Genomic DNA, 27,606 nt, shown 5'->3' on the forward strand with positions numbered 1-27,606 from the left:
GATAAATAAAATGCTTTGCAAACCAAACTCAACATATCTCAAACTTGTGAAAACAGAGAACCTTTTCGGAAAATGTTCCTTGTAAAGCAGTAATTTCTGCTGCTTCATCTGAATTTCTTGCACTCTTACCTGGTGCAGATTTTGATCTTGACAATTTGCAGAGATCCCTTCAGCTCCTTCTCACCTAGAGATTATTAAGACAAAGAGGGAAAGAATCATTGTTCATATAACCTCTATGTAGCATTAAATGGAGGGCCATTTGTTCCAATGAAAAGCCTTGACTGTCCGAGAAGCACTGGTCTCCATGAAAAATGTATTCTTTTCTCACCCCCTCCCTTTTCTGACAACCCAATAATAGGCGTCTTCAATCTACAATGGCAGATTTTCACAAAGTACCCCAAGATCTGTTAAGGGTCTACATTCTAATTTGTGTTCTAATTCATGAAAAAGGATACATGCATGAAAGTTTGGTCTGGAATAAAACCGGGCGTTATCCTTTATGACCATTGTACCATTCCATAATTTTCTGAACAATTTTGGCTCTTCTTTTATCTCTTTTTTGTTCTCTTTTACTCTCTGTCGTATGCCTCTCTTTTGCCCTCTTGCTCCCTTAGTTGAGTGTTTAAATGGTGAATTTGCACAACTGCACCCATATTGCTATCAATATAAGTCCCTATATTAATTTTAATGATTGAAAATAAACAAATCTATTTCATTATGGGAGTCTCTTTCATTAGTCAATTAGATTTTTCAGTCTTGGCCTACAATTCTCTAAGGAGAAACACAAAAACCCGAAAGACAAATCTAAAATTGAAAAATAAACAAACAAACAGGGAAATGGGTAACTGGAGTGTCTTGTTCAACACATGTATACATCCTCCAGATCAACACTGTGAAAACACTGTCACTATGACTTATGAACTGTACTACATTTAAACTAGAGGGCAAAATCTAGCATTCGTTAGAATCTACAATTTTGATCAAAACGGAGTTACCGCTCAGACTTACTTAGCTTTAGCGGTTCAACACTAACATCAAGGGTGAATTTCCTGCATTGAGCTTCATCTGCTTTCATCTGTGCATTATACATTGTCACAACTGTCATTGTTGCTTTTCCTTTGCCGGAGGCACTAACAGTGAAATCTTCATTGAGCTTAGTCTAAAAAACAACCAGAGTTAGTATGCACTTGTAATGGATTCTCACAAATTGTTTGATTTTATTTAATAGTGTTTGTACAGAGGTGCTATTATTCTAGTAATCTACCTTAAAACAATATGCTTCAATCTGGGAAATAAATAAGCAAATAGACATTTTAGCATAGACATGCCAATGGAGCAATATGTTAGAAGGGGATCCATAAGATCACATGAGGTGAATGAAAAACATTTCCTTTCCCCTTATTTCTGAAGATGCACTAATCAAATTCTCAGGAGGTTTTTAAACAGAAGCTGGTCATCTGTTTGGAGTGATTTGATTGTATTTTCCTGCATGAGATTCTTTAAAATTCTCGCTTGTGCACAATTTCTGTTAAAATAAAAAAGAGCGAAATTGTTGTGTCCCATTTAATAAAAACATTCTTACTGCAGAGAGAAAATTGATTCTCCCAACCAAGAATGAATAATTTAAATCCTTTAACCAACATTTTTCATGGGGTTTATTAATAGTAGCATTAAACCAACTGCAATTTGGTGGAGATACACAAGACACTTGCAAATGAAACCATAGACAGCAGTTTAGAATTTAACTGGACTTCAGACCTTCCAATAAGTGGATGAGAAATCTAAATAAAACATGAACAACTATTTCCAGAGCATAAATAATGTTTGATCATATAAATAATAGGTAAAATAATAAATTATACTTGTTAAAAAAGTGCTATACCTCTGCTGTCCTGGCCAGAAGGGCACCCTCATAGTCAATTACATAACGAATTGGATCTTGACGTTCTGGCAATTTGATGGCAACATTCAGGTTTAAGTCCTCGTGAGAAGGTATGTCAATCTCATACTGGGCAAGAGCTTGGAACACCATGATGGTTGCCTGAAATGGCAGGCGGAAAGTGGGGTCAGTTCACCTTGAAGAGAATACGCAGCCAAAGTCTGGTGCTAAGGGTTACCAAGGGAATGGAGGATAAGCAGAGCAGGCCCACACTTCTGGTCACACTTTCTTTAATGTACTTATGGCTGCAGCTCCAGAGCTGACAACATAGTTTGGACTCAGACTTGTGGACTGAAGACAGGCTGAGCCATTCCTATTTTTGATAAGTTCCTTTCTTTTTCAAAGCTGCTACTTATTCAACTTTCAGGTTGAAACATGCAAGTATTCCTATGATAATGGACAGGAAGACCTTTCTCCTATTTTTTCTTTTCTGCATAATTCACTTTCCAAGGCAAGAAACTTATGCTAATGGTGGCTATCATCCATTGTTTAGCAATCCCTGTGATTGGGTTGTACCACTTGAAACTGCAGGTGGAAGCATTTCATGTGAGTACAAATTCAACTGTATGAAAAAGTCTCTCCATATGGTATGTCAGGGAGTTCCCTGTCATAAATCCTGTCTTAATTACATTCTAGTTTTATATATGCAGGGAATTGTTCTGTATGGAAGCTCCAGCTGCAGTCTGAAGTGGAAGGACCAGATAGAGACGGTTCATTTTCAAGCAGTCTTAAATGAAAAATAGTTTTTAATAGGAAAATGCCAGTGACAGAACAACAAAAATGCTTGCCTGGGTTTGTCCATATGTTCCTCCATAATATCTCTGCTCTGTCAGCCATTTAACAATAATGCCAGTGCGCTTAAACCTTTTCATTTTCAGTAAAGCCAGCAAGGCATAGGAGGTGCCTTCAATGTTGTAGGTTCGGGCAGCTTTTTCTTCCCAGCGGTTCCCATCTAAATAAATAGAAAAAGATCTTGGCTGAACAGCTTTTGAGGGCATGTAAGCTCATAGTCCTAAATGCCTCCTCAATTCCCTTAAAATACCATCAATTTCCATAAGAAACAGACTGTCACCTACCTCTGGATTTTAAAGTCCCTTGCTCTCCATCTCAATTGCAGCCATTGAAATGCTTCTACAATGCTGATATAGTTAGATACAGATATTGAAATATACACATGCATACTCTGAGAGAACTAACAATGTCTGGATAGTCCCAAAATTACATTGTATGGTAATTAAGGGGTAAATTAACTATCTTTTCTGCTAATGGTAACTGGGCACTGCCTAAGAAAACAATGCATTAATTGGACATAAGACATTTCACCTAATTTTCAATTGATCTGACCAGGAGTTTAGCAGGGTCCTCTGAGTCAAGGATGCCAATGCAGCTTTGAATAGGCACCCAGAGCAGAATGAAAACAATTCAATAAACTGCAGTCTTCCTTCCAACCTAGCTCGTTAGACAAATGAACAAGTATGAGCCTTAGAGTGATTTGCATACATTATTTTGCGAAAAAAATTGGAATGCAAATTTCCACTTCACATGGGCAGCCTTTGGCTTGTTTGGTGCTTGCTCCAAAGGTACTGTACCTTTTGATTTTTCCATGAGGACTCTGTCATCCTTCAGTCTCCCTGCCAGGGCCAAAGCATAGGCTGTCAGCGCTGTGGTATAAGGTCTTTGCAATGTGTCATATTTCTTCAATAAATAGTCAGCAGCTTTCTTGATGCTGCTTGCTAGAACCTACATTGAAAGTTGCAGCGGGGAGAAGAGAAACAAGGTATGCATGTGTTAGAGTAATTTGGGAAGCTGTTTTCAAACATGAAGCATTTGATGTCTGGATCATATCAGGGCCCAATACTCATGCAGCTCCTGCTTATGTGAACACTTATATGTTTCACCCACATAAACAAGCAGTCTGGACCAACTGCCACAAGATACTCTTTACTATTTGGGAAAACCAGGGCACCATGGGTTCAAAGGATGTGCTGGTTGGATACTTCTCAGATGCTCAACAGAATTCCCTTGTAATAAAAGGATTGAATAGATTGTATATCTGGAGTCTGGCTGGGGCCTACTAAGGCCTAACAAGACTGAAGCCATTATCTCAAAATGGAACAAGGGAACTGCATTATAGGAGAGCAAAGGAGGCAAAAAATTACAAAGTTCATAAACTTTGGAAAGAAATGTGCTAATGAGAGAAAAAGAATGAATGGAATTGAAAATCTTGGGCTCAAGCTGGCATGTTTACATAGTCAAAGACAACAACTTTTTAAATTAAGGAACTTGAAACAATCCATTAATTCTGTGATTGATGCTGTTCCACTTGGTTGACAAAGAATGAGGATGAACAGCAATCAAATGATGGATGAAAAAAATCCCTACATAAGTAAGATACTCTAAGGCAATGTTTCTCAACCCCTCAGAACAAATCTTAGCAAGAAAACCTTGTGTTAAGTTTGAGTTAGAGTTGTCATTGGTTGAAAATGACCTGAAGGCACACAGTAGCAACAAAATATGAGCTTACTCTTGGTCACATTGTATTTCTCCCTATGGGTGCCAAGTGGTGGTTTTTAATTTTCTTGAAAAATGATGCACTTTAGACTACATATAGAAAAATTAGAGGGAGGGGAGGGAATAAATCTGCATCTTCATCAAAACAAAAACAAAAAAATATATCATCCAACCATACGACCTCTCTAAGATTTTTCATCAAAACCTTCATTTTACTTAACCTGGCCATCATTCCTGTCTTTGATCTATCCTTTTGTTTTGACCCATTCCAAATTGTTGGTGAATCATTCATAGAGAATAGAGCTGTCTGTGTAAAACAGCACACACTTTACTGTGGGATAGGAACACCTTCCAGGTGTAGCTGGACTGTAGTTCCAAGCAGGAATAGCCAATGACAAGGAATGCTGGGAGTTATGGTCCAGCAACTTCTGGAGGGCTTTGGATTGAGGATGCAACAAGTTGGGCTGGTCATGGCTCTTGGCAAATTGTAATGTTAAAGATAAAATAATGCATTGATCAGAAAAGGAACAAAATGGAAAATAATGAGGAATCTATTTATAATATGTTGCCACCTCTTGTAGTCTTTCTTATTGCACATGTACTTACGTTGACGTGTTTCTCACAGAGGCTTTTGGATTCCAGCAATGCAACCAGGACGAAAGCTGTTAATGATACCTCTGGTTCAGCACCCAAATAGCCTCCCTAAAAGGAAGCAGAGGACAAAGGAAAGCACAAATTGAATGCAGGAGACAGACTTTAAAGGAGCTCCTAAATAGATTCAGCTCTTTTGATAGTTAGAGTTCGGACTAATATTCAGAACAGAAAATTTCATTGACACAGATTCCCGCAACAGCCAGTACACGCTATGGATGGCATTTGAAACAAGCAAACCTGGGTATATTAGACAACCAAAAACCCAAGGGAATTAAGAGCATGAAAGATACAATAATTTAAATAACTAAACGGTGTATTTGGAAATAATTTCCGATCATTGCACTTCCTCTAGTGTTCCCCAGAACCAGCGACAATATTGTTTCTACCAGGAAACATAAAATGAGTGTTTCCAGCAAGATGGATTCTAGAACTGCCATTCAAAAGGTAACACAGCTATTATGCCATCTCTTCCTTCCATGAGCAAAACATTTGAAGAGAAACAGCATAAAAAAGTAAGATTATACCCTTGAATGAAACTAGGGGCTTGCACTAGATTAAATGAACTTCACAGTCCTAGGCCTCTTAGCTAAAGTTCCCCACTTATTTGTCATTGGATTTATTCTCTGCTTCATCTTTTTCTACATTCTTGACTACTCTTCCTTCTCTTCTGTAGAACACCTTCAGTGTTTTGTTTAAATCTCCTCTGCTTCTTCCTTGCTCTTCTCCTGTCTACACCTGAAGCAGCCTTCTGTTTTCTGGTGATTCAATTTCCTTCTTCAATTCCCTTGAAAGCTACCTTATTTTAGTTATACATAAATTACTCATACGTTGCTTCCATTTTACCATCAGATTCTGTTACTACAGTTGGGTCTCACTTATCCAACACTCAATTATCCAACGTTCTGGATTATCCAAACCATTTTTGTAGTCAACGTTTTCAATACATCATGATATTTTGGTGCTAAATTTGTAAATACAGTAATTACTACACAGCATTACTGCGTATTGAGCTACTTTTTCTGTCAAATTTTGTTGTATAACATGATGTTTTGGTGCTTAATTTGTAAAATCATAACCTAATTTGATGTTTAATAGGTTTTTCCTTAATCCCTCCTTATTATCCAACATATTTGCTTATCCAGTGTTCTGCCGGCCCGTTTATGTTGGGTAAGTGAGACTCTTCTGTACTTTTATTGCCTTTTTTCATCCATTATGTCTATGTGGTACAATACAGCCGGTTACTTAATATCAGTTTTATGTTCTTCTGGATATAAAATCCCCTGGATTGCAGAAATAGCAGAAAGAAAGCATACCAACATCTCTCCATGAATCACAGGGGCATCTTCATGGAAAATGCCATCTGGCTTTTGCTTCTCTAGAATCAGCCACTTCACACCTCCACAGACAATCTGGTCACTAATAGTCGATACAATTTTGGAAGCCAAGGAAAAGACCTTCACTACATACGCTGTTAGCCTGCAAGAGGAATAGCATGCATTACCTGAGGTTTATTTAAAGCAGTGGTTTCCAACCCGTGGACCACAGCCCATGGGTGGACTGCAAGACCTAAAATAAGGTCCGCAGCTGGGGGTGGGTGCCACCGTTGGAGGAGAGAGTGAGAGAGAAGGAGAGAGAAGGAAGGAAGGAAGGGAGGGAGGGAGGCCAGCGCCATTGCCCCTCATCCTCTCACAGCTTCCCTGCCCCAATACAGTAAAACCTCGCTAAATCTAGCCCCACTTGTCCGAGCGTCCGTGTAGACCGAGCCAAATTCCTCCCCCCTCCCCTCACTCACACTGCCAGATCCCGGTGCTGCCGGAACCCAGCCGGGTGAGTGAGTGAGCAAGGGATGGAGGGTGGGCTTGCTCTCTCGCTCCTCCACCAGGCCGGGTGCCAGTGCTGCCAGCCCCAGCGTGGCGAAGGAGCCGAGGCATGGGCGGGCGGGTGAAGGAGGGCCCCAAAAGTCCTCCTTGCTCACCTGCTCGCTGGCTGGCTCCTCCGCCATGCTGGGTGCTGGTGCTGCCAGCCCCAGCATGGCGAGGGAGCCGAGGCATGGGTGGGTGGGTGAAGGAGGAGGGCTCCAAAAGTCCTCCTCACTCACCCACTCGCTGGCTGGCTAGGTGCCTCATGCTGGAGAGTTTTCCTCTCCCTTCGGCAGGCGCTTGGACCCAGAGAAAACTTTTACCTTCGGCAGGTGCCTGGGCCTGGTAATTCGAGTCATCTGGGTAAACCGAGCTGAGGTCTGCCCATTTAACTCGAATTGCAGAGGTTCTACTGTAATAACTATTATTACTATTATCTCCCATTGCCAAACACAAGAGTTGTAATGGGAAAGCAGCACTTTGTAAGACCTTGTTTAGCTACACAAAGTTGTTGTTGTTGTTCTTCTTCTTCTTCTTGTTATTGTTGTTGTTGTTGTTGTTATTATTATTATTATTATTATTATTATTACCATTAGGGACAGTTTCTTGGATCCCATGCCCCACTTTTTGTATATTTTTCAATCCCAGTCCCCATAGTCCTCCAGCAAATTGTAACAATGTATTAACTGGTCTTCGGTTTATCTCCACACAGGCACTAACTTGATTTTCCCACAACAAAGTCAATACTTAAAATTTGAAGGGTAACTGATTGTTCCTGAAGCTGCCAGTCATGGATGATTTCTGAGAGGAAACATTGATGAAATTTTTCCTTGCTCACTGCCTCTGGTATAGGGGCCTCTGCAGAGCCATCCTGAGGTTATTTTCGGGAGTAGGCGACCAGAATTTTGGCGCCCCTCCCGAATTTTGGTATCCCCCCCAAACAAATTGCTGATAAATATTGGCATCGGCCCAGCCACCGTCCGTGCGGCCACCCTCCTGCTCTCCCTTGCTGTCTGAGGACTCCTTGCCCACTGCCTGCCCGTCGATGGGCCTGTGCATGTGCGCAGGCCTGCCACCGCCGCCACCGCCGCCACCCCTTGACAGCACCCCCACATGGTCTGCACCACATGCGATCGCCTCATTCGCCTCATTGTTGGACCACCTCTGGGCCTCTGGGGCACCCAATGCCCAAGGTGTTAATTAGTTATTGGTTAACTAATTATTGGTTTATTGACTTGAAATGGCTTCTACAAGCCTGGATCTCCCTGGGACCAACTGCAGACATGCTTGAATCCAAGATTCCCTGGTGGTAATAACTCTGATCTAAAATGGTGGGCAAACTTACTGATACAGACAAAGGGTTTTCTTAAACTCCAGCCTCATGAAACTAAAAGAAAAATGGCTACTCTCAAGCTGTGGGTGAGTCAGTGAAGTGAACAACTCAGCATCTGTATACTTGCCACAATGCCCTTGCCTCAGGCACAGAGGAAGAACTGTTTAAAGCTACAGACAATGCGGTCGCTGTTGCCTGTTTTTGTTCTAAAACAATTTAGCAGCTTGTGATCCCTTTATTTTACCAGTTTTAAGCTTATCTATTTATGCAGTTCTTTTGACATGAAATAAATAAATACAGCTGTATTGCTCCTACCAAGTGCTAGACGGGCGATCTATCCAGGCAGCATAGGAGTGGTCTGGTTTCTTGTATGCCATTTCCTGGGCATAACCTGAAAATACAAGAGGAGCAGGAAGAGAAAGAGGGGTAAATTAAGTGCTAGTACAGCATATGCATCAAGGCAAACAGAATCACCAGCTGCACAAGTCCAGCAGAAAAATATCCTGCACTTAGTTTCTGTTTCTTTCCCCCTTTCTGTCACCCATTCCAGCCGAAAGCTGAAATCATCACCAGGCCTTCCACAAGGTTTCATTAAGAAGGGGCTAGAGATGGGAGAACGTATCCTATCCAAGCTTGATTTTTAAAATTCTTTTTAAAAATGGAAAGTCAGTTGACATCTTAGTATCAGATTATTTTCTAGAATCAGATTCTTCAAAAATAGAGGATAATTCCCTTCCTTATAAAAGACCAATCATATACCATGTTTACTTGAATCTAATGCACACCTTTTTGGCTAAATTACCTTCCCAAAATTAGGGTGCTCATTAGATTTGTGTTATATGATAATCTTAGTGCTGAACCAAAGCAAAAGAGGAAGCTAATTCAAGAGCACCTGAAGCCCCTATTAAAATTAAAGAAAATTAAGGTTTTCTTTTGCATTGCTGAAAGCTTGGTGTTCTAATAGTTTTGTTTTTAAGGAAGAAATTATAAGCATGCAGCCACTGTAATTTGCACTGTTTTGTCTGAATTACAAAGACTGCACTTTTTTGCTGCTGCACATTACATTCACCAGCAAATACTTTTTAAGGTTTTGGGGTTATGAAAATTGAGACGTGCATTCAATTTGATGGTGCATTAGCCTCAAGTAAATACAGGTAATTCTTCACTCATTTTATTCTCAAAGAAAGGAACATGTAATTTTAGCAATAAGTCTCAAATTTCAAATAGTTTACAAAATCTACTTGCAATTAGTAACTTATTCTACAAAAAATTCTTATGTAGTGTTTATTTTTGGTATTTTGTTGTTATTTTGCACAGGGAATAGCCTTTTCAGCATAGAAAATAATATTTCTCTGAAGATTTTTGTGTGTGCAAGAAATGTTCTTTCCTGTGTTGAAAATGCTGCAATAGAGACTTACTCTGAACAAAACTCACATATAGAGTTTGTTTTTGGGTAGAGAAAACATCATTTTCTACAAAGAAAATAATATTTCTGTACAAAATATATTATTTTCAGCCTGGGATATGCTATTCTCTAGATTGAAAATGTTATCAGTTTTTTTTTTTTTGCAGAATAAAGTTTGACTTGCAAAAGTCTTGTAAGTCCCATATTATTCTTGAGACTTGAGAAACATATTTTTGACAGTTTATGAATACAATATTTTTTCCATCATAGTAATGTGATATTTGCTAAAAACAGCCAGCATTTAGGTTATCAGTGAATAAAGTGTGGCTGTAGACCACAAGAGGACTCAAAACACCATGAATTCTCCCCAAACACCAGAAAATGTTTTTCTTTTAAAATTTGTTTCCCACTCTTGCATATCTACATCAGTTGTGGTTTTCTGTATAAATAGTGCTTAGTGCCCTTCAAACCTTGAGAGCTTTAAACCAGAATTTCAGCAACAATAACAAATAAACAAAAATCAGAAGCAGCTTTCAGATCTTTCTGATTTGGATATTTAATAAATGCATTTCCAGGCTGGACATGCTCTATGGGTGATCTTGGGTGTGAAAGTTGTCACCCAAATCATCTGATTTAAGCATCAGACACATATACACCACTGCAAGTGAATTGGTTCCCTTAGCTATGTAGCTTCCCATGCAAAACAAACAAACAAAAATGAAAAACCATGTAATAGTCTGAAATCTAGACAGGCTCTGAATGAATCAGTCTAGAAAACCACTGCATTCGCTTGTGGAAGGACAAATCCAGAGATGCTTGCTTGCTTTACCTTTCAGGATCTGTTTGATGGCGTCAGACCTACGATTCAACCCAACCTTGTCCCATTGATTTGTGGCGTCGAGGTAGTGGGTGGCAATAACTGATGGTGTCATGGTGATCATGTTCTGCTCCCCACAGCCAGCTGGTGTTATGATGAGATGGTTCAAGTTTCTTCCATCAATGGACTCTTCAACCATTTCAGCCATAGGGTTTCCTAACCACACACACAAAACTCATGTTAATCTCTGTGGACAGAAAAGCCTCAGTGGATTGAGCCTTCCAGGATCTCTCTTCCCCTACCCTGGAACAAAGTTGCTCACAGGACAGAAAAAGCTGATATAATTTCAGCTTTCAGGCCTAATGTAGGTCTAATGTCTCTTGTTATACAGGATACAGCCATTTCCCCATGGGAATCAGTGGGAGATTGGGACTTCTGTGTCAGCAGGATGATAAAACTGATCTGGGTTTCAATTTAAAATTTTAAGGAGCTATCTATGGTGCTGAACACAGGCTTAGCATTTTGAATCGCTTCAAACAGAATCATTGCATCACTGCCTTGCTAAGGAGGCCTCGGTGGCGCAGTGGGTTAAACCCTTGTGCTGGCAGGACTGCTGACCTGAAGGTTGGGTAGCTGGTTCGAATCCAGCCTGGGGAGAGCGCGGATGAGCTCCCTCTATCAGCTCCAGTTTCACGCAGCAACATAAGAGAAGCCTCCCACAAGGATGGTAAAAACATCAAAACATCCAGGCGTCCCCTGGGCAAAGTCCTTGTAGACGGCCAATTCTCTCACACTAGAAGAGACTTGCAGTTTCTCAAGTCACTCCTGACATGAAAGAAAACTACCTTGGAGACTTGATGGGTATTGTTTTGCCCACGCTTATGCTTGCTGAAATCAAACCTGAGATTAAACCCTGATATATGGATAAAGGTACACTGGGTACATTCCTGGGGTTGTTGGGTTCCAGCAGGGGGTTGGGTTGGAAGGGAGTCTAACCCTGTTCATTTTTACAGTACTAAAGTTCAGTATTAAATCAGGTACTTGCCTTGGATGCTAATTTTCGTTTCAACTTCAGTTCTAGGAACAATATCATCTAAACTACGAGCTTTCACCAGCTCAGTCTGCTCTCCATCTGGAGAAAGAAAAAGACAAAAAAGAAGGAAAATTACCAAGAAATACGCTGTATATGTTACCCACATTCAAGCCCTTTGCTGTTTATGGCACTGTTTTTTTAAACAATGAGCTTCAAGTGGAATTAAAGGTTGGGGAGGCCCTTCTCTCGGTCCCATCACTGTCTCAAATACGGTTGGTGGGGACGAGAGAAAGGGCCTTCTCGGTGGTGATGCCCCGGCTCTGGAATGCCCTCCCTAGAGAGATCCGGCTAGCCCCTTTGCTTCAAGCCTTCCATTCTAACTTAAAAACATGGCTACTTAAGCAAGCCTTTGAACTTACATAGGTTTTTAAGGATTAATCTGAGGATTTACTATGGGCATCACATCAGCACTGGATTATGTCAATTGAAACAACTTGTTTTTATCCACAGCTATGACTGCATTTTATGAATTTTAATGTTTTACATTGTGTTATGTGGGTGTGTAGTTGTAATTCTGTGGTTTTTATCATTTCAGATTTATGTATTATCTATGTGCGGCACTTTACTGTATTTGGTTGTCTGCCCCGAGTCCCTTCGGGGAGATGGTGGTGGGGAAGAAATAAAATTTATTATTATTATTTATTAAGGTTCACACAGATTTGCATTCTGAAACAAAGACATTTTCACCTCATATTCAGTGTACATAGTATAGTAGCCTGAATCATGTTGGTTATAACAACTAGACCCATTGAAGCAAATAGATAAACCCTGTTGATTTAATAGGTCAGTTGGTGCTTAGACTCCCAATATATGAAAATGTGTACCCAGATGATTGAGCTTTACATACATGGAATGGCCAGTGTAGTATAGTGCTTTGAGATTTGGGCTATGACTCTGGAGACAAATCACTTTTATGCATCTCTCAGGGAGACGAACTTTCCAACTTGCTGAAAAGAAGCAGTAATTAGATCACTGCTGAAACTCCTCCCACTGTGCTGCCAATCTATGACAATCTTAAGGTTAAACCATTACAGAGTTGTCTTGGTCTGATTTGTTCAGAAGATGTTTTGCCATTATCTGCCTCTGAGACTGAAAAGAGTGTGACTTGCCCAAGGTTACCCAGTGAGTTTCATGACTTACTGAAAAGGATTTAGACTTATGACATTAACACACTAGGGTTTTAAAGTGGGCAGTCACACAATTCTGTGCCTGCAGAATTTTGGGAAATGTAGCTTAGGACAGGGCCTTTTGCATTCTCCTTCCCATTTCTTGCTATCCCATCATTTTAACTAGAGCAGCCAGAGACTCAATCTGCAATCATCTTTTTCTATTTACATGCCTTCTAGTCTGTACACAGCCACCTTCCTGAACAGAAAGAATTCCTATCATTATCCAGAGATCTGCTATGACTGGACACATTTTAAAAGATGGATGAATGGTTTAAGCAATTAAGAGTTCTTTGCAGGACTCAAGAAACAAGTTTAAAAGGACACAGTTCTGAATGATGCCTTTCACTCACCTTTTCCTTTTAAAGAGGGTTCTAACTGAATAGTGCTCACAAGCGATCGCCGTATCCCTTCAGGCTGGCAAAAAAGAAAGTCCAAAGATAACTGAGAATGTCTCACCAGAAAAAAATGAGTCAATTATAGCATTAAAGAAAATGGCAATATGGAAACAATGTTTTGTCAAAGGCTTTCATGGCCGGAATCACTGGGTTGCTGTAAGTTCTGGGCTGTAAGGCCATGTTCCTTAAGCATTATCTCCTGACGTTTCACCCACATCTATGGCAGGTGTGAATATTGCAGTTGGTCACCTTGATTAGCATTGAATTAGCATTGAATCTGCAAGGCCATTCAATGCTAATCAAGGTGCCCAATGGCAACATTCACACTTGCCTCAAACAGATATGAGTTCTTTCTCCTACCATGGACATTCCACAGATATACAAACCCCACTTGCCTAGTTTCCTCACAACCTCTGAGAATGCCTGCCATAGATGTGTCAGGAGAGAATGTTTCTGGAACATGGCCATACAGCCTGGAAAACTCTCAGCAGCCCAATATGAAATACTTACAGCCTTCTAGTTACTGGTATAATGAAGCTTTGTTCTGCATGGGTATACCTAAACATCTGCTTTAAAAACAGTTGTGGAAATCGGTACATTTACTTCTTCATGGAAGTTGTAGTTTAGTGAGGCAACAGCACTCTTTGGCAGAAACGGCTAAACAGAGACGGTGGATTCTGGCCTGCATCAATAGGGGAATAGCGTCTAGATCCTGGGAAGTTATGCTCCCCCTCTACTCTGCCTTGGTCAGACCACACCTGGAATACTGTGTCCAATTTTGGGCACCACAGTTGAAGGGAGATGTTGACAAGCTGGAAAGCGTCCAGAGGAGGGCGACTAAAATGATTGTCTGGAGAACAAGCCCTATGAGGAGCGGCTTAAAGAGCTGGGCATGTTTAGCATGCAGAAGAGAAGGCTGAGAGGAGACATGATAGCCATGTACAAATACGTGAAGGGAAGTCATAGGGAGGAGGGAGCAAGCTTGTTTTCTGGTACCCTGCAGACTAGGACACGGAACAATGGCTTCAAACTACAGGAAAGGAGATTCCACCTGAACATCAGGAAGAACTTCCTCACTGTGAGAGCTGTTCGACAGTGGAACTCTCTCCCCGGGGCCGTGGTGGAGGCTCCTTCTTTGGAGGCTTTTAAGCAGAGGCTGGATGGCTATCTGTCGGGGGTGCTTTGAATGCGATTTCCTGCTTCTTAGCAGGGGGTTGGACTGGATGGCCCATGTGGTCTCTTCCAACTCTACTATTCTATGATTCTATGATTCTATGATTCTATGAAACACCTTGTTAAATTCCAACTACCATGATTCTAGAACATTGAGACATGAAAGCTTTATCATGTAGGTTTCATGGCAAAAATTATTAAGAAGGGGTTTGTTTTTGCTTAAACCGCCGGCCCCAACCTGAGGCACATGCCCCATGACGGGCAATTTGATTTTTAAGGGGGGCAATTTGAGAATGAGTTATTAACAGTATGTTTTTTGCATTTCCTATGGTTCTAGGGGCCTCATATACAGAATATAAATATATATAATGACAAACACATTTTTCAAATTAAAATCAAAATGTACAGTGTAGATTACTCAAATTATTTGCTATCTTATTTTTCTCTTTCATGGATGCCTTGTTCTTGTTTAGTTCCAAGTTAATGGCCTTTTAGAAGATTCCTTCATGTGAAAAGGAGTTCACTTGTTGAATAATAAGCATTATATGTTATGTGGGGGCATCAGAATTTTGGAAATGTTTAGGTGGGGCATGGCCAAAAAAAGGTTGGGAACCACTGGCTTAGACTGAGAGAGTGTGGCTTGACCAAAGTCATCTAGTGGTCTGCATGGATGAGCAGGGGGAGTTACATTTTATTTCACTACATTGACCCCATAAGAGCTGGAGACATGTTGGAATCCTCTCTGGACAAAAAGTGTGTTCTTATTTGTGGACCTTGGGCTCTTTCACATCATACAATCATAACACTAGGATTCCACTTTAACCTCATGGCTCCATCCTATGGAATCTGTTGCTGGTACTTTCACAAGGTATTTTGAATTTTGGATTTTCTGCTAGTGAACTTCAGATCTTCCCAAACTACCAAGCCCAAAATTCCACAGGACATAGCCATAGCAGCTAAAATGGAATTGTACTGCTACAACTGGATTTGTAAGAAAGGATACTCTGACTCTGAACCACAACACAAAGACTCACCCAGGCTGCATCAAAGCATAGTTTGATACCATTTTAAGTGGCATGGCTCAATGCTATGCAATCATGGGAGCTGTAGTTTGGCAAGGCATCACCACTCTTTGGCAGAGGAGTCTAAAGACACTATGACTCCCATGATTCCATAGCACTGAGCCACAAAGATTAAAGTGGTGTCCAACTGTATTCATTCTACAATACAGAGGCACCTTCAGCCTAAGATTTATTATTATTATTATTGCTTTACATTCCAGTGTGCTATAAGGACAAACAGGAGAAGATGTGGCCAACGTGCCATGTGTTTTGTGCCACAGTGATAACACATCCGGTATCTACTCATGTTACTCCTTAAACCTTAGGCTGCCTAGCTACACTGAAGGACAAGATTGTCCTGGCCACAGCCTCTTTTTCTGTTGATTTAATTGGAGGGCCTAGTGCAATGATGGACAAGTTTTTGTGCTTGGTGTGTCAAAATTCACCAAAAAACCTAGCATGACTTGGGTGGCGTGTCACTTCGAGAAAAAAACCATAATTTTGCAATATGTATAGTTTAAATAACAAAAATATATAATTGTAATATATAACTGTATTTAATAAATCAAAAACTATTTACTACCATTATTTCCATGTACAACAATCTATGGTACCTCTTGCAGTTTCCATGCTGATTTCTCTCTATTCTAGTTTCAATGTAGTCATGAATAATAAATAATAATATAATAATAATAATAATAATAATAATAATAATAATAATAATAATATAATATACTACAATAATAATATAATGATATATATATATATATATATATATATATATATATATATATATATATATATACACACACACACACACACAATAGAGTCTCACTTATCCAACATAAACGGGCCGGCAGAATGTTGGATAAGTGAATATGTTGGATAATAAGGAGGCATTAAGGAAAAGCCTATTAAACATCAAATTAGGTTATGATTTTACAAATGAAGCACCAAAACATCATGTTAGACAACAAAGTTGGCAGAAAAAGTAGTTCAATACGCAGTAATGCTATGTAGTAATTACTGTATCGATGAATTTAGCACCAAAATATCGCGATATATTGAAAACATTGACTACAAAAATGTGTTGGATAATCCAGAACGTTGGATAAGCGAGTGTTGGATAAGTGAGACTCTACTGTATGTATGTATGTAATGTGCATAACTCCCATGGACTAAACAACAAAACCACTGGACCAAATTGCATCAAATTTGGCCACAAAAGACATAGTCATCCAATCAATCTGCATACGGCAGCGTGTAAGCAAAAATGGCTAGGTGTGTCAGTGCTGACACGCATGTCATAGGTTGGCCATCACTGGCCTAGTGCAATACCTACCACAACCCGGAGCTTCTTTTTCACACCATCTGCCACCATCACATTCCAGACAGCCGCTTTGACCTCCACGTCATGGAATCCCAGCTCAAGTGGGACCAAGACAAATGGGACTGCCATAGAGGACTGAGCCCCAATAGTGACATCGTGCCTGTAGCGCCGCTTGGCAGTGGAAGCACTACAGAAGGCCGGGTTATGAATCAGCTCCACTCGCACCTGGAGACAAAAAAGAAAAGGAAAGATCTTCAAAAGCAATGTAAAAAATATGGCCAAGGGAGAAGGCAGTTTCTTCCCTTGGATCAACATCATGGATCTTTTGCTTTTGCCCTCAAGCAGCTATCCAACTTACGTTTCATTCCAGCCTCCACATTTAGCTCTATGTCTATCCAGGTGGTCAAGTCACATCCAGCAACTCAGGTACATAAAAATGAACGTTATGATGGAACCAAAGAACAGTAACTTAAAATGGGATAAAGTAATAGTGACATGAGTAGCAGGATGAGGTCTATGGCCGTGACACGGCTCATACCTGTCGGCTGTTGCATGCAGTGACATCAGCTGAGTGACTATGGGAAAGGAGGAAGGCAGTGTCATGGCCAGCAGCTCTCAGCTGTGACACAGATTGTGGGGTGGAAAGGGGACTACCATCCCATGTCTCTGGCTGCCCAGGCCTGGGAAACGTGGGGTGGAAGTGGGAAGAGTTGTGACTGGTTTCAGAACTAGCCCAACTTTTCCCATAGGACGTATATAGGGAATAGTCCAAATTCTGTTGTAGAATTCAGATTTTCTCCTGACTTTGACTAACACAGGGAAAGTTTGCATTAAAGTAGCCTTATCCCAGGTTGCCTCGGATTCTTTGGTTGTCACAGGGTTGATCTGCCTCTGCACTGACCTAAGTGGTCAGTGTAGATGGGTGCTCAGTCTTCTCTCTAAAGGTAAACAGCGCTCACCTGGACAATAATGAAACATGTGAGATGGTAGGAGAGATGTATCACGGAATAGGTAAAGAGATAGAAATATTTGATTACTCTAAATAAATTTATGTCTCAGTGCAGATGATTACACCCAATGCCTACTAAGGGCCCTTGTAGGTAAAGGTAAAGGTTTCCCCTGATGTTAAGTCCAGTCATGTCTGACTCTGGGGGTTGGTGCTCATCTCCATTTCTAAGCCGAAGAGCCGGCGTTGTCCGTAGACACCTCCAAGGTCATCTGGCATAACTGCATGGAGCACCGTTACCTTCCCGCCGGAGTGGTACCTATTGATCTACTCACATTTGCATGTTTTCGAACTGCTAGGTTGGCAGGAGCTGGGGCAACAGTGGGCGCTCATTCCGCTCCTGGGATTTGAACCTGGGACCTTTCGGTCTGCAAGTTTAGCAGCTCAATGCTTTAACACGCTTCGCCACTGGGGCTCCAAGGGCCCTTCTACACAGCCCTAAAACTCAGGCCAAGATATGAATTAGCCTGAGGTGTCCAAATGAGGTTTCAGGAAAATCCATTTTGACCTGGAGTAAGCTAAATTTAATAGCCAGATCTTTAAAGGTGACGGGCTTGTGGGGACTGACTCCTGGGATTGCTTCTGCAATCCTGAGGATCATTTCCCACAGCCATCCTGCTTCTTCAGGCTCACAAAAACCCAGAGGAGCGGGATGGTGCCCCCCTCCCCTCCCAGCCCCCATTCCCTCACCCAAAACTTACCCAAGGGACCTGCCAGTCATGCAGTATCTTCTGGAGAGCTCTGTAGTCACATCAGAATGACACTTCAGGAGGGGGAGGAGAAGGAGGAATTTCCCCTCCTTTCCCCCTTCTGAAGCATCATTCTCATGTGACTACAGAGCTTTCCAGAGGTGCCTGCATGACTGGCGGGTCACAGGGGTAAATTTTGGGGGAGGGAATGGGTGTGGGGTGGAGGGCGGCTAGAGACCCCCCCCCCCCCGGTCAACTTCTTGTTGACCTAGGAGGGCATCTAGCCACCCCACAAGGGAACGTCCGAGTTTGGGGGTTAGAGTAGGGACAAAGTCCCAAGACTTCACTATGTCTGGAAGGGCCCTAAAAGAACTGGCAGAAGTAATTTCAGAATCACTGGCAATTATCTTTGAAAATTCCTATAGAAAAGGAGGAGTTGCAGAAGACTGGAGATCAAATGTTGTCCACATTTTCACAATTCCCATAGTTTGTATACAAGGTGGATTGGGCAGTGCATTGGTTAGCCAATGGATGAATCCATTCATGGGGTTCAGTCTATGAAGACCAAGGTGTTACAATGGGACTGCAGCCAATAAAGATATGTCTTTTTCTTCTCAGTGCTTGTGTTGTCTCTATTTCTCCTTGCTCCCCCCCCCCCCACAACTTTACTTGCTCCCTATTATTAGACGTTTGTCCAGATTTCAAAGTCTACCTTGATCTTATGCACTCCATAGTTGTAGAGAACAGCCCGAACTTCCACCTGCTCATTCCTGACTACTGAGTAAGGCAGCCTTAGGTCAATGAAGAAGTCCTTCATGACAATTATTTCATAAGGGTCAGCCACACAAATGCCTGTAAGGAAAATTAATGAAGAAAGAAGCAGATGGAGGATCAAAAACATTCATACATTAAATCTCTGTCTTGTTAGCATTTCTTAGGGTTTGCAAGGTAAGCTTGCTGCAGCCTAGCATAATAGTTCACTCTTGGGACCATCTAGGATGCGTTACCTTTTGTTTCTGAAATGCTCACAGCCAACACCTCCCAGGTTGTGATGGAATCCTTCAGGTAAAAAGACACTATCTTGGTTGAGATCCTAAATACAAGAAGAAAGGTGCCATGTCAAATCTGGAGGCAGCGGTTACAGTATGCAAAGTAAGTGGGAAGTAGATGTGCTCATTATATGGGCAACTTCTCCCTTGCTTATATGAAGATTTTCTTTTTATCCCTGCCAGTGGCCACCAGTGAAATGGAGTGGCAACGGGAAACACACAACACACCAGGACATAGGTAAACTTTCCCAGGCATCCCCCTCCCCCCAAGTATCCACACATTAAAGATGGGTGGCAGCCGCTGTATTTGTGTTTTCTGTTTCCAGAAACAGCTGCACCCACAGCAGAACATCCAGTTCCAGTAAAAGTAAAGAACCTTAATTTGTTTCATTCATTGTGACTACAGTTAACTAACTTTTAAGGGGATCCATGTCTATTCTCTAATAAAAAGTCGGTTAAGATGAACTGCTGATTTTTAAAAAAATTATTTTATAAATAAACTCTCCTTGTTCAGAGTCTACTGCCAAAAAAGAAGGGATAGATAGTTCCAGCATCAAAACTTAGTGAAAGCTTCTTCCTCACATGGAAATGAAGGAAACATATTGATGGGTGTTGGCCATATAGCAAAATACAGCATCCCAAATCCACAAAATAGGAATATCTTTATTGGGCAAACTAAAATACATCATGGAAGCTTTCAAAGCACTACTGGCTCCTTCTTCAGTCAGAGTATACAGGAAGTAGTAAATTCCTGAAATTGTAGAAACATCAAATGTACTGTAATGAAATAGGTTTTTTTATATAACATAAAAATACAAATCTTATCTCTATTACAAGTAAGTATCTGTATTTAGATAAGTTTGAGATGGGAGACAAAAATCTCTTAGTGAAGGCAATTCAGAAGTCCAATGTCTTGCCAGGTTCAAAAAGTCAAACCTAAATTTCTTGGAAGACTATTTCTTGCATTAACCTTATCATGTATTTTAAAGCAGACTTGAGGCTGTGGTGGCCACAAAACTCACACCAACAATGCATGCTGCAGTGCATATAGACAAGGGTATATAGCACATTTTAAAAAGTCTCAGGAAAGTCTTTCAGCCAAAAAATGCACTGCAGCAGATGGGAGTGTATCTCAGGGCCCTTCCAGACAGGCCCTATATCCCAGGTTCTGATCCCAGGTTTTCTGTTTATCCTAGATTATCTGGCAGTGAGGACTCATATAATCCACTTTAAAACAGAAAACCTGTGATCAGACCATGGGATATACCTGTTTTCCCGAAAATAAGACATCCCCTGAAAATATGACCTAGTAGAGGTTTTGCTAAATTGCTAAATAAAAGGCCTCCTCTGAAAGTAAGACCTAACAAAGTTTTTGTTTGGAAGCATGCCGCTGAATAGAACACCAGAGCATGCAGAATCGGTAAATGTACGTACCATAGATTGTTGTACAAGGAAATAATGGTAGTAACAAGAAATTCTTGATAGGATTGACAGTTTATCTGGTTACGTTGTTTTGTCATGACAACTACTGTTCATTTTTTTGTTCAACAATAAATGGGAACTCTTCTTCATGGAAAAATAAGACATCCCCTGAAAATAAGACCTAGAGCATCTTTGGGAGCAAAAATTATTATAACACACTGTTTCATTTTCAGGGAAACAGGGTAGGGCCTGTCTGGAAGGGCCCTCAGATACAGGGTGAAAGTGTCTCCATAAAATGCGGAGTGCATTGTCGACACCCGCCCATGCTGAAGAGCAGTAAAGGATCCGAAAAGGGGGCTGCCAAAAAACACCCCGTGGACATTACCAGGCAGCAGAGGACTGATTGATCTCCTGGGAAGTGTAATTGATTATCTCCGCTCCCATTGGTCACTGTCCCTTTTTTAAAAACCTGAGGCCAGGTTCCATGGTTAATATAATCATCTTCCTGGCTCCAAACAGATTCTGAAAATGGCAATCCAATAACCCTGCAATGAAACTGGTTTCTCTCAAGCCAGTTCCAAACTGGATTATAGTGTTAATGTGGAAACACTGTAAAATAAGTGCTCTCACTTCAAAACCAGAGGAACATCATGTGTTCCAACAAGTCCTCAACCAAGGAAAAGATGAATTATTTTGCAGGTGTGGATTCAGTCTGTTTCCCAATGCCCACATATGACAGAGGGGTGGTTTCTGTCTACAAAATGAAAATCCCTCCAGAGCATCTTAACTAACTTCATACTGATAAAATGTAGGTCTTTGATTATAACATCCTCTTTTTTCCTACCGTAAGATTTTTGACATCATTGCCTCATGAAGAATCCAGTGGAGCTTTGAAAACTTGCTTGGGTTCCATTTAGGTTCTATCTGTTAGCCTTTTTCTTATATGGTCTAATATTGGAAAAATCTCTAGCAACACTCTCAGTGGTCTATAGTCAAAATTGATTGTGTGACCCTGGGTGAATTCTGTACGTGAATTTAATTTGCCTCCAGACTGAAAAGTAGGCTGCTAAAGAGAGAAGGATGTAGAACAGTTATACCCTTGATGGTTAGGAGGTTCCGTCAGTACTTTTGTTTCCCATAACCAGCTCTCTGGAAATTCAGTCCTGGAGACAATATCATCTTCATCCATGATAAATTCATCATTGTCACCTAGAAAAACATGACACAGATATGGTTGTGATTATCCTGGTATTGGGATTTCCCCTTTAGTGGGGTGATATGGATTCAAAGATTCATTTTTTTGGGAAACTTTCTTGTGCAAAGAATAAAATTGTGGCTTAGAGGGATATAATGAATATCACTGTACCATAATATAATAATAATAATAAATGCATTTTTGTATCCTGCCACCATTTCCCCGAAGGGATTCGGGGCGGCTTACATGGGAACAAGCCCAGTCAAACATAGTTAAAAATATAACACAATAAAATGTATAAAAACAAAAAACATAATACAATATAAAACAACTATTCAATAAACAGCCAATAGCCTGACATAGTAATCAATACTAAACTTGAGCAGGCAGGGGCTGGTCCAATACAGTTGCAAGGACAGGGCCGATGGATAAAGTGCAGGAGCTAGATGATAAATTAGGGGTAGAAGGGCAATACCAATTAGAACACTATAACTACAAGGCAGGGAACAATGGAAAAGGGCAGGAGCAAGACATTATGTCTGGGGGGGGCACATGTTTTTAGGTCTTTATGAAAAGTGACCAGTCTAATCTCCCTGGGGAGAGGTTTCCAGAGCCAGGGAGCCACCACCAAGAAGGCTCTCCCCCTTGTTTCACTACCAGCCAAGCTTGTGACAATGGCGGGAGCAAAATGAGGGCCTCCCCAGAGTATCTTAGAGCTCTTACAGGTTCATATGAGAAAATATGATCGCGAAGATAGGCAGTGTTTTGGTAACCACTGTTTCTCATTTTAACTTTCTCGGAATGTCTACAAACTTATTATTTTGCATGTCTACATAAGGCCTTAACCAAGATCCTGTTCACTTCAAATCCTTTACTCTATTTCCATCAGCTGATTCCATATATACATCATGGAAAACAAACACTTTCATTCATTAAAAAAAAGATAATAATTTTCCATTCATATTTTATATGTGCACATGATATCATCTTGTAGAGAGTTTTGCAAAGGGAAAAAAATGAAGTTCTACTTGCTTCTTGCCAGTTGCAATTCTTCCTCCCGCCGATTCTGATCTCGTATGTCTTTGATAAAATTGCAACATTCAAGGAAAACAGTCTTGCACTCTTTTTGGTCATCTATGTATTCAGCACGCTTTTCACAGCTGTATCCCATGGGGTTTTCATACATGCCATCTTCACAGCACTTTCTCCGTTTCTTGTCAGGATACTCAGCCGCTGAAATATGTAATTTTGATGAAATGTCAGAAAATGTTCCCTTAAACTATTATTGCTAATGTACTAAACAGGAGAGAAAATACAGCAGAAATACAAATCAGTTTCATATATCTAGGACTCATTTATCTTTTTTCAAATGCTACATCTCTGATTGATACTTATGTTATCCATTTGATAATCAATCATTTGATCAATCAGTGAATAGCAGTTTAGGACTCCACTGGCATTCCCATCAAACATGCTAATTCCCTTCCCCTTTCATTTTCACTGAGCTAATATTCTTAGCTTTCTCTAGGCATGGAAGTCACAGAACATGTGTTCCTGTCCAGCCATTAGGTTGGAAAGTATTAAAATTGTTCTTTTAAACATACAAACCAATATATACTTTCTGTGCAGAACTAGATATTCCAAAAGTAAATACACTTCTTCTGTTACCCTTTTGTTAGCCTTAAACTTATGATCCCAGCAATTCTTGATATCTTGACACCCAAATTTTGCTGTTTGATAGCTGTTTGGGACAAATTATAATGGAAGTATCTTCTAACATTCTGCAGTAGTTGAACAAAATTGAGTAAAGAAATACAAGATCTAACAGAAGGCAAATCATTCTCTGCTTGAACAGAGCTGCAGGAGCAACAGGTGAAAGAATTAAAATTTTCTTAAGAAATGCATTCTGTGTGGTCACCAGTCCAGCCACCTGAGGCCCCTTCCATACAGATGTATGAAATCCCATATTATCTGCTTTGAACTGCTATGGTAGTGTGTGTTAATGTGGGATTTGTGTATTGGTAGTGTTTAACTGAAATTTGTGTCTTGTCTGTATTGCATACTGATTGCATCATCCAGAGTGTACTATAGCCTGGAAATAGTTAATTACTGAGAAGCTGTGATGTTCTTGATGTGTGGCTGGAGCTAGGGAGTGTCCAGTCACAAGTATGTGTGCATTGCTGATTGCATCAGTTCAGTTCTGTTCTGTGTTGAGTGCTGTCTGCCTAGAGTGAGAGTCAAGTCCTTTGTTTGTCTGCAAGTCTGTTTGTCTTGTACAGTAAAACTTTGTATATAGTTTTACCAGCGTCTCTGGGTGTCTCTTCGTTCTGTGTTCCACTGACTCCATCCAACTACTGCTGCGCTACGAATTACTCTGACAGTGTGGACTTGGATAACTCAGTTCAAAGCAGATATTGTGGATTACTGCCTTGATATTCTGGGTTATATGGCTGTGTGGAAGGGCCCTAAGAATTACCCCATCCCCAGAGAGTAGCACCATATAGAATCTGGGAAATGACCTTTTCCTGGAATATTTTCAGTATTGGGACAACCAGGTGCCCCCTGCAGCATTGCAAAAATCTAAGGATTTCTCCAATAGTTCTCAAGGCTGCTGCTGTACATCTATATATATAAAAGAGTGATGGCATCACGGCGACCCACAAAACAACAATACTACAGGCCCCCCAACCTCAAAATTTGACAACACAACCCATCATCCACGCCTCTAGGTTGATACAACAAAAAGAAAAGAAAAATAAAGTCCTAATGAGAGAGAGAGGAATAATTGCTTTTATCAAATTGCTGACAGTTAGAAGGCTAAGCTCCTCCAACTTGGTCTCCTAGCAACCTAATAAAAAATAATAAAAAACACTAAAAAATTAATATAATAAAATACTATAATAACAGAAAATAACTAAAAATAATACAAGAAAATAATAAAATATAATAAATAAAAAGATAGCTTACAATAAAATTAATTAAAAAATACAAATAACGTCAAATAAAAATTACACAACAATTTTTAACCAATACCACCACCACTTTGCCACAGCAACGCGTGGCCGGGCACAGCTAGTGCTTCTATATAGGGCTTCCAGGAAAGGCTTTCTGTGAAATGGTCAACAGTCACTGGCCATGTTGCCTGGGAGATCATTGGGAGTTGTAGTGTGACAAAAGAGGTTTGCAAAGCTCTGTTATTATATCATCCAGGCTTGAAATTATAGAGAATGTGTCAGGCTGCTTGTCCACCTAAGCCAGACATTGCCCTCTATGACTGGCAGTTCCTTCCCAAGGTCTTTCCCAGTTTTGCAACTTGAGATCCTTCTAAGGACTAGACCTAGGCCACTGGTCTATGTCACCCATCTGATCAGCACAGTGACCTGATATCCTTAGGAGATCTCCCCATCTAATCGAGTATCACCTAGTGTGTTTGGCAGTAGCGCTACAAAGAAAATCCCTCCTATAGCCTTGTGACTTGAATATCCTTCTACTCTTCTACCCTATTGCATATTTCACAACATTATTCATTCAAGCTGATGTTATTCATTCAAGCTAATGTTTAGTTCCCTGGGGGTTTTATCATTTGTCACATACCTTTGCCTGTTTTAGACTCCACAAGCTGTATGGAGCGACGGCGTCTCCTTTTTGCAACTTGGAGGCACTTCAAATCTGAATGGGTGGGAGAGTAAAAAAAAAAAAGATATTATTGACCTGATGAAATAAGAAGACAATGCTACATTCTGTGATCTCATGCACGTTTCTACCTATCCTGTGCTGGTTTATTGAGAGGTGAACACGATTTACTCCCATGACAGAACAGGAAGGCAGGAATGATATGTGTCCATCTGTCACTCTCTTGATGACAGCAAACACAATCCAAAAGAATTTACACTGTGTGATATTTTGGGCAGGAATGGGGTAACCAGTGTGAAGCTATGTTTAATTCAAGATTTCTCTTATCCAAATAATCAAAACTGCTTTTTTGGGGTGTGCATCTATACTTTGGAATTCATTCAATTTGACAGCGTTTTAACAGTCAGGGCTCAATGCTATGGAACCATGGGAGTTGTAGTTTAATGAGGCACCTTCGGCGAAGAAGGCTAAAGCCTTATAAAATTACAACTCTGAGGATTCATAGCATTGAGCCATGGCAATTAAAATGGTGTCAAACTACATTAATTGTACAGTCTAGATGCACCTGTAAGAATTAATTGTTTATTAGCCTTTCTTGAGTTTTAAGATGCATAGGCATGCTAATGTACAGGAGGAGATGGGACACCTGTTTGTCGTCTCACATACCTTGCACCCCAACTTCCTCTGACAGGCATCCCAGAGCAAACCTTTCAAGCCATAAGATGCCAAAATGGAAGACCAGTGGTTTCCAACCTTGGGGTCTCCAGGTGTTTTGGACTTCAACTACCAGAAATCCCAGCCAGCTTACCAGCTGTTAAGAACTGTAGGAGCTGAAGTCCAAAACACCTGGAGGTCCAAAGGTTGGGAACCACTGCTATAGACCATCTAGTCATGGCTTAAATGTGAAATTCTCAAATTAATTTCTTTACTATGTTACACATTCAGAACATGGAAACAACAGGTTAGTTTTTGGGGCAACTAATATTTTAAATAATGTTTTAAATTAGGAGCGAGGGGGTATGTGGCCCTCCAAAAATGTTTTTGTGGCCCTCCAAATTTCTAGAATTCCCAAACCAACCTTTTTCTGGACAAAAGGAGAAAGAGAGAGGATGAATAGCTACTTTTGGAAGCTTCCAGGTACAATAATCTTTAAAAGTTGAAATGTGTCCAAGTACTAGTTGAAATTTTAAAAATAAGAATTTTTGAGACTCAGAAGCAGATTTCTAGTCTCTGGAGTTTTTTTAGTTTTCAGTAGTCCTGATGATCCCAGGGCAAAAAAATGGCCATTTAGACAAATGAATAATTAAATATTTTTTTTTTCATGTCAGGAGCAACTTGAGTTGCTTCTGGAGTGAGAGAATTGGCCGTCTGCAAGGACATTGCCCAGGGGACGCCCGGATGTGTTTTTTATCATCCTTGTGGGAGGCTTCTCTCATGTCCCCACATGGAGCTGGAGCTGATAGAGGGAGCTCATCCGCACCCTCCCTGGGCTGGATTCGAACCTGGCAGCTTTCAGGTCAGCAACCCAACCTTCAAGTCATAAGGCTTTAGTCCACTACACCATCAGGGGCTCCTATTAAATAATCTTAGAAAAATAGAGTTACAAGGGGCCTCATGGGCCATCAAGTGCATTTCCCTGCTCAATATAGGTCTCCAGTTTAAACAGCGGAGCTGTACAGTTTATTTTTGAAGAGATTCAGAGAATGATACCCTACCACTTCTCTTGGTAATTGGTTCCTTTGTTGAACCACTTTCCTGTCAATAACATCCTTCTAATGTTCAAGTAAAATCTATTCTCATGTACATCTATTCTCTGCAGCAATATGATACAGGCCTGCCACCTCCTGTGACAGAGGTTTTAAAGGGTGCACAC

The 27,606-nt window shown here is 40.6% G+C and overlaps 1 protein-coding gene across 1 annotated transcript in view; it reads right to left on the reverse strand.

Moving 5' to 3' along the window:
• Positions 1-27,606, reverse strand: part of LOC100560431 (A.superbus venom factor 1) — a 65,523-nt gene that overhangs the window by 13,828 nt on the left and 24,089 nt on the right. Inside the window, exons 16-32 of the mRNA XM_008103738.3 lie at positions 25,695-25,769; positions 23,133-23,333; positions 22,003-22,114; positions 19,442-19,527; positions 19,147-19,286; positions 16,752-16,964; positions 13,131-13,194; positions 11,564-11,650; positions 10,531-10,734; positions 8,612-8,687; positions 6,418-6,580; positions 5,057-5,152; positions 3,529-3,679; positions 2,728-2,891; positions 1,883-2,041; positions 1,009-1,159; positions 130-184 (exon numbers count right to left, since the gene is read on the reverse strand). Of these exons, the coding sequence (XP_008101945.3) occupies positions 130-184; positions 1,009-1,159; positions 1,883-2,041; positions 2,728-2,891; positions 3,529-3,679; positions 5,057-5,152; positions 6,418-6,580; positions 8,612-8,687; positions 10,531-10,734; positions 11,564-11,650; positions 13,131-13,194; positions 16,752-16,964; positions 19,147-19,286; positions 19,442-19,527; positions 22,003-22,114; positions 23,133-23,333; positions 25,695-25,769 (2,197 nt within the window). The remainder of the gene's footprint in view (positions 1-129; positions 185-1,008; positions 1,160-1,882; positions 2,042-2,727; positions 2,892-3,528; positions 3,680-5,056; positions 5,153-6,417; positions 6,581-8,611; positions 8,688-10,530; positions 10,735-11,563; positions 11,651-13,130; positions 13,195-16,751; positions 16,965-19,146; positions 19,287-19,441; positions 19,528-22,002; positions 22,115-23,132; positions 23,334-25,694; positions 25,770-27,606) is intronic.

This window comes from Anolis carolinensis, chromosome 2 (genome assembly GCF_035594765.1).
Source record: "Anolis carolinensis isolate JA03-04 chromosome 2, rAnoCar3.1.pri, whole genome shotgun sequence".
Taxonomy (NCBI): Eukaryota; Metazoa; Chordata; class Lepidosauria; order Squamata; family Dactyloidae; genus Anolis; species Anolis carolinensis.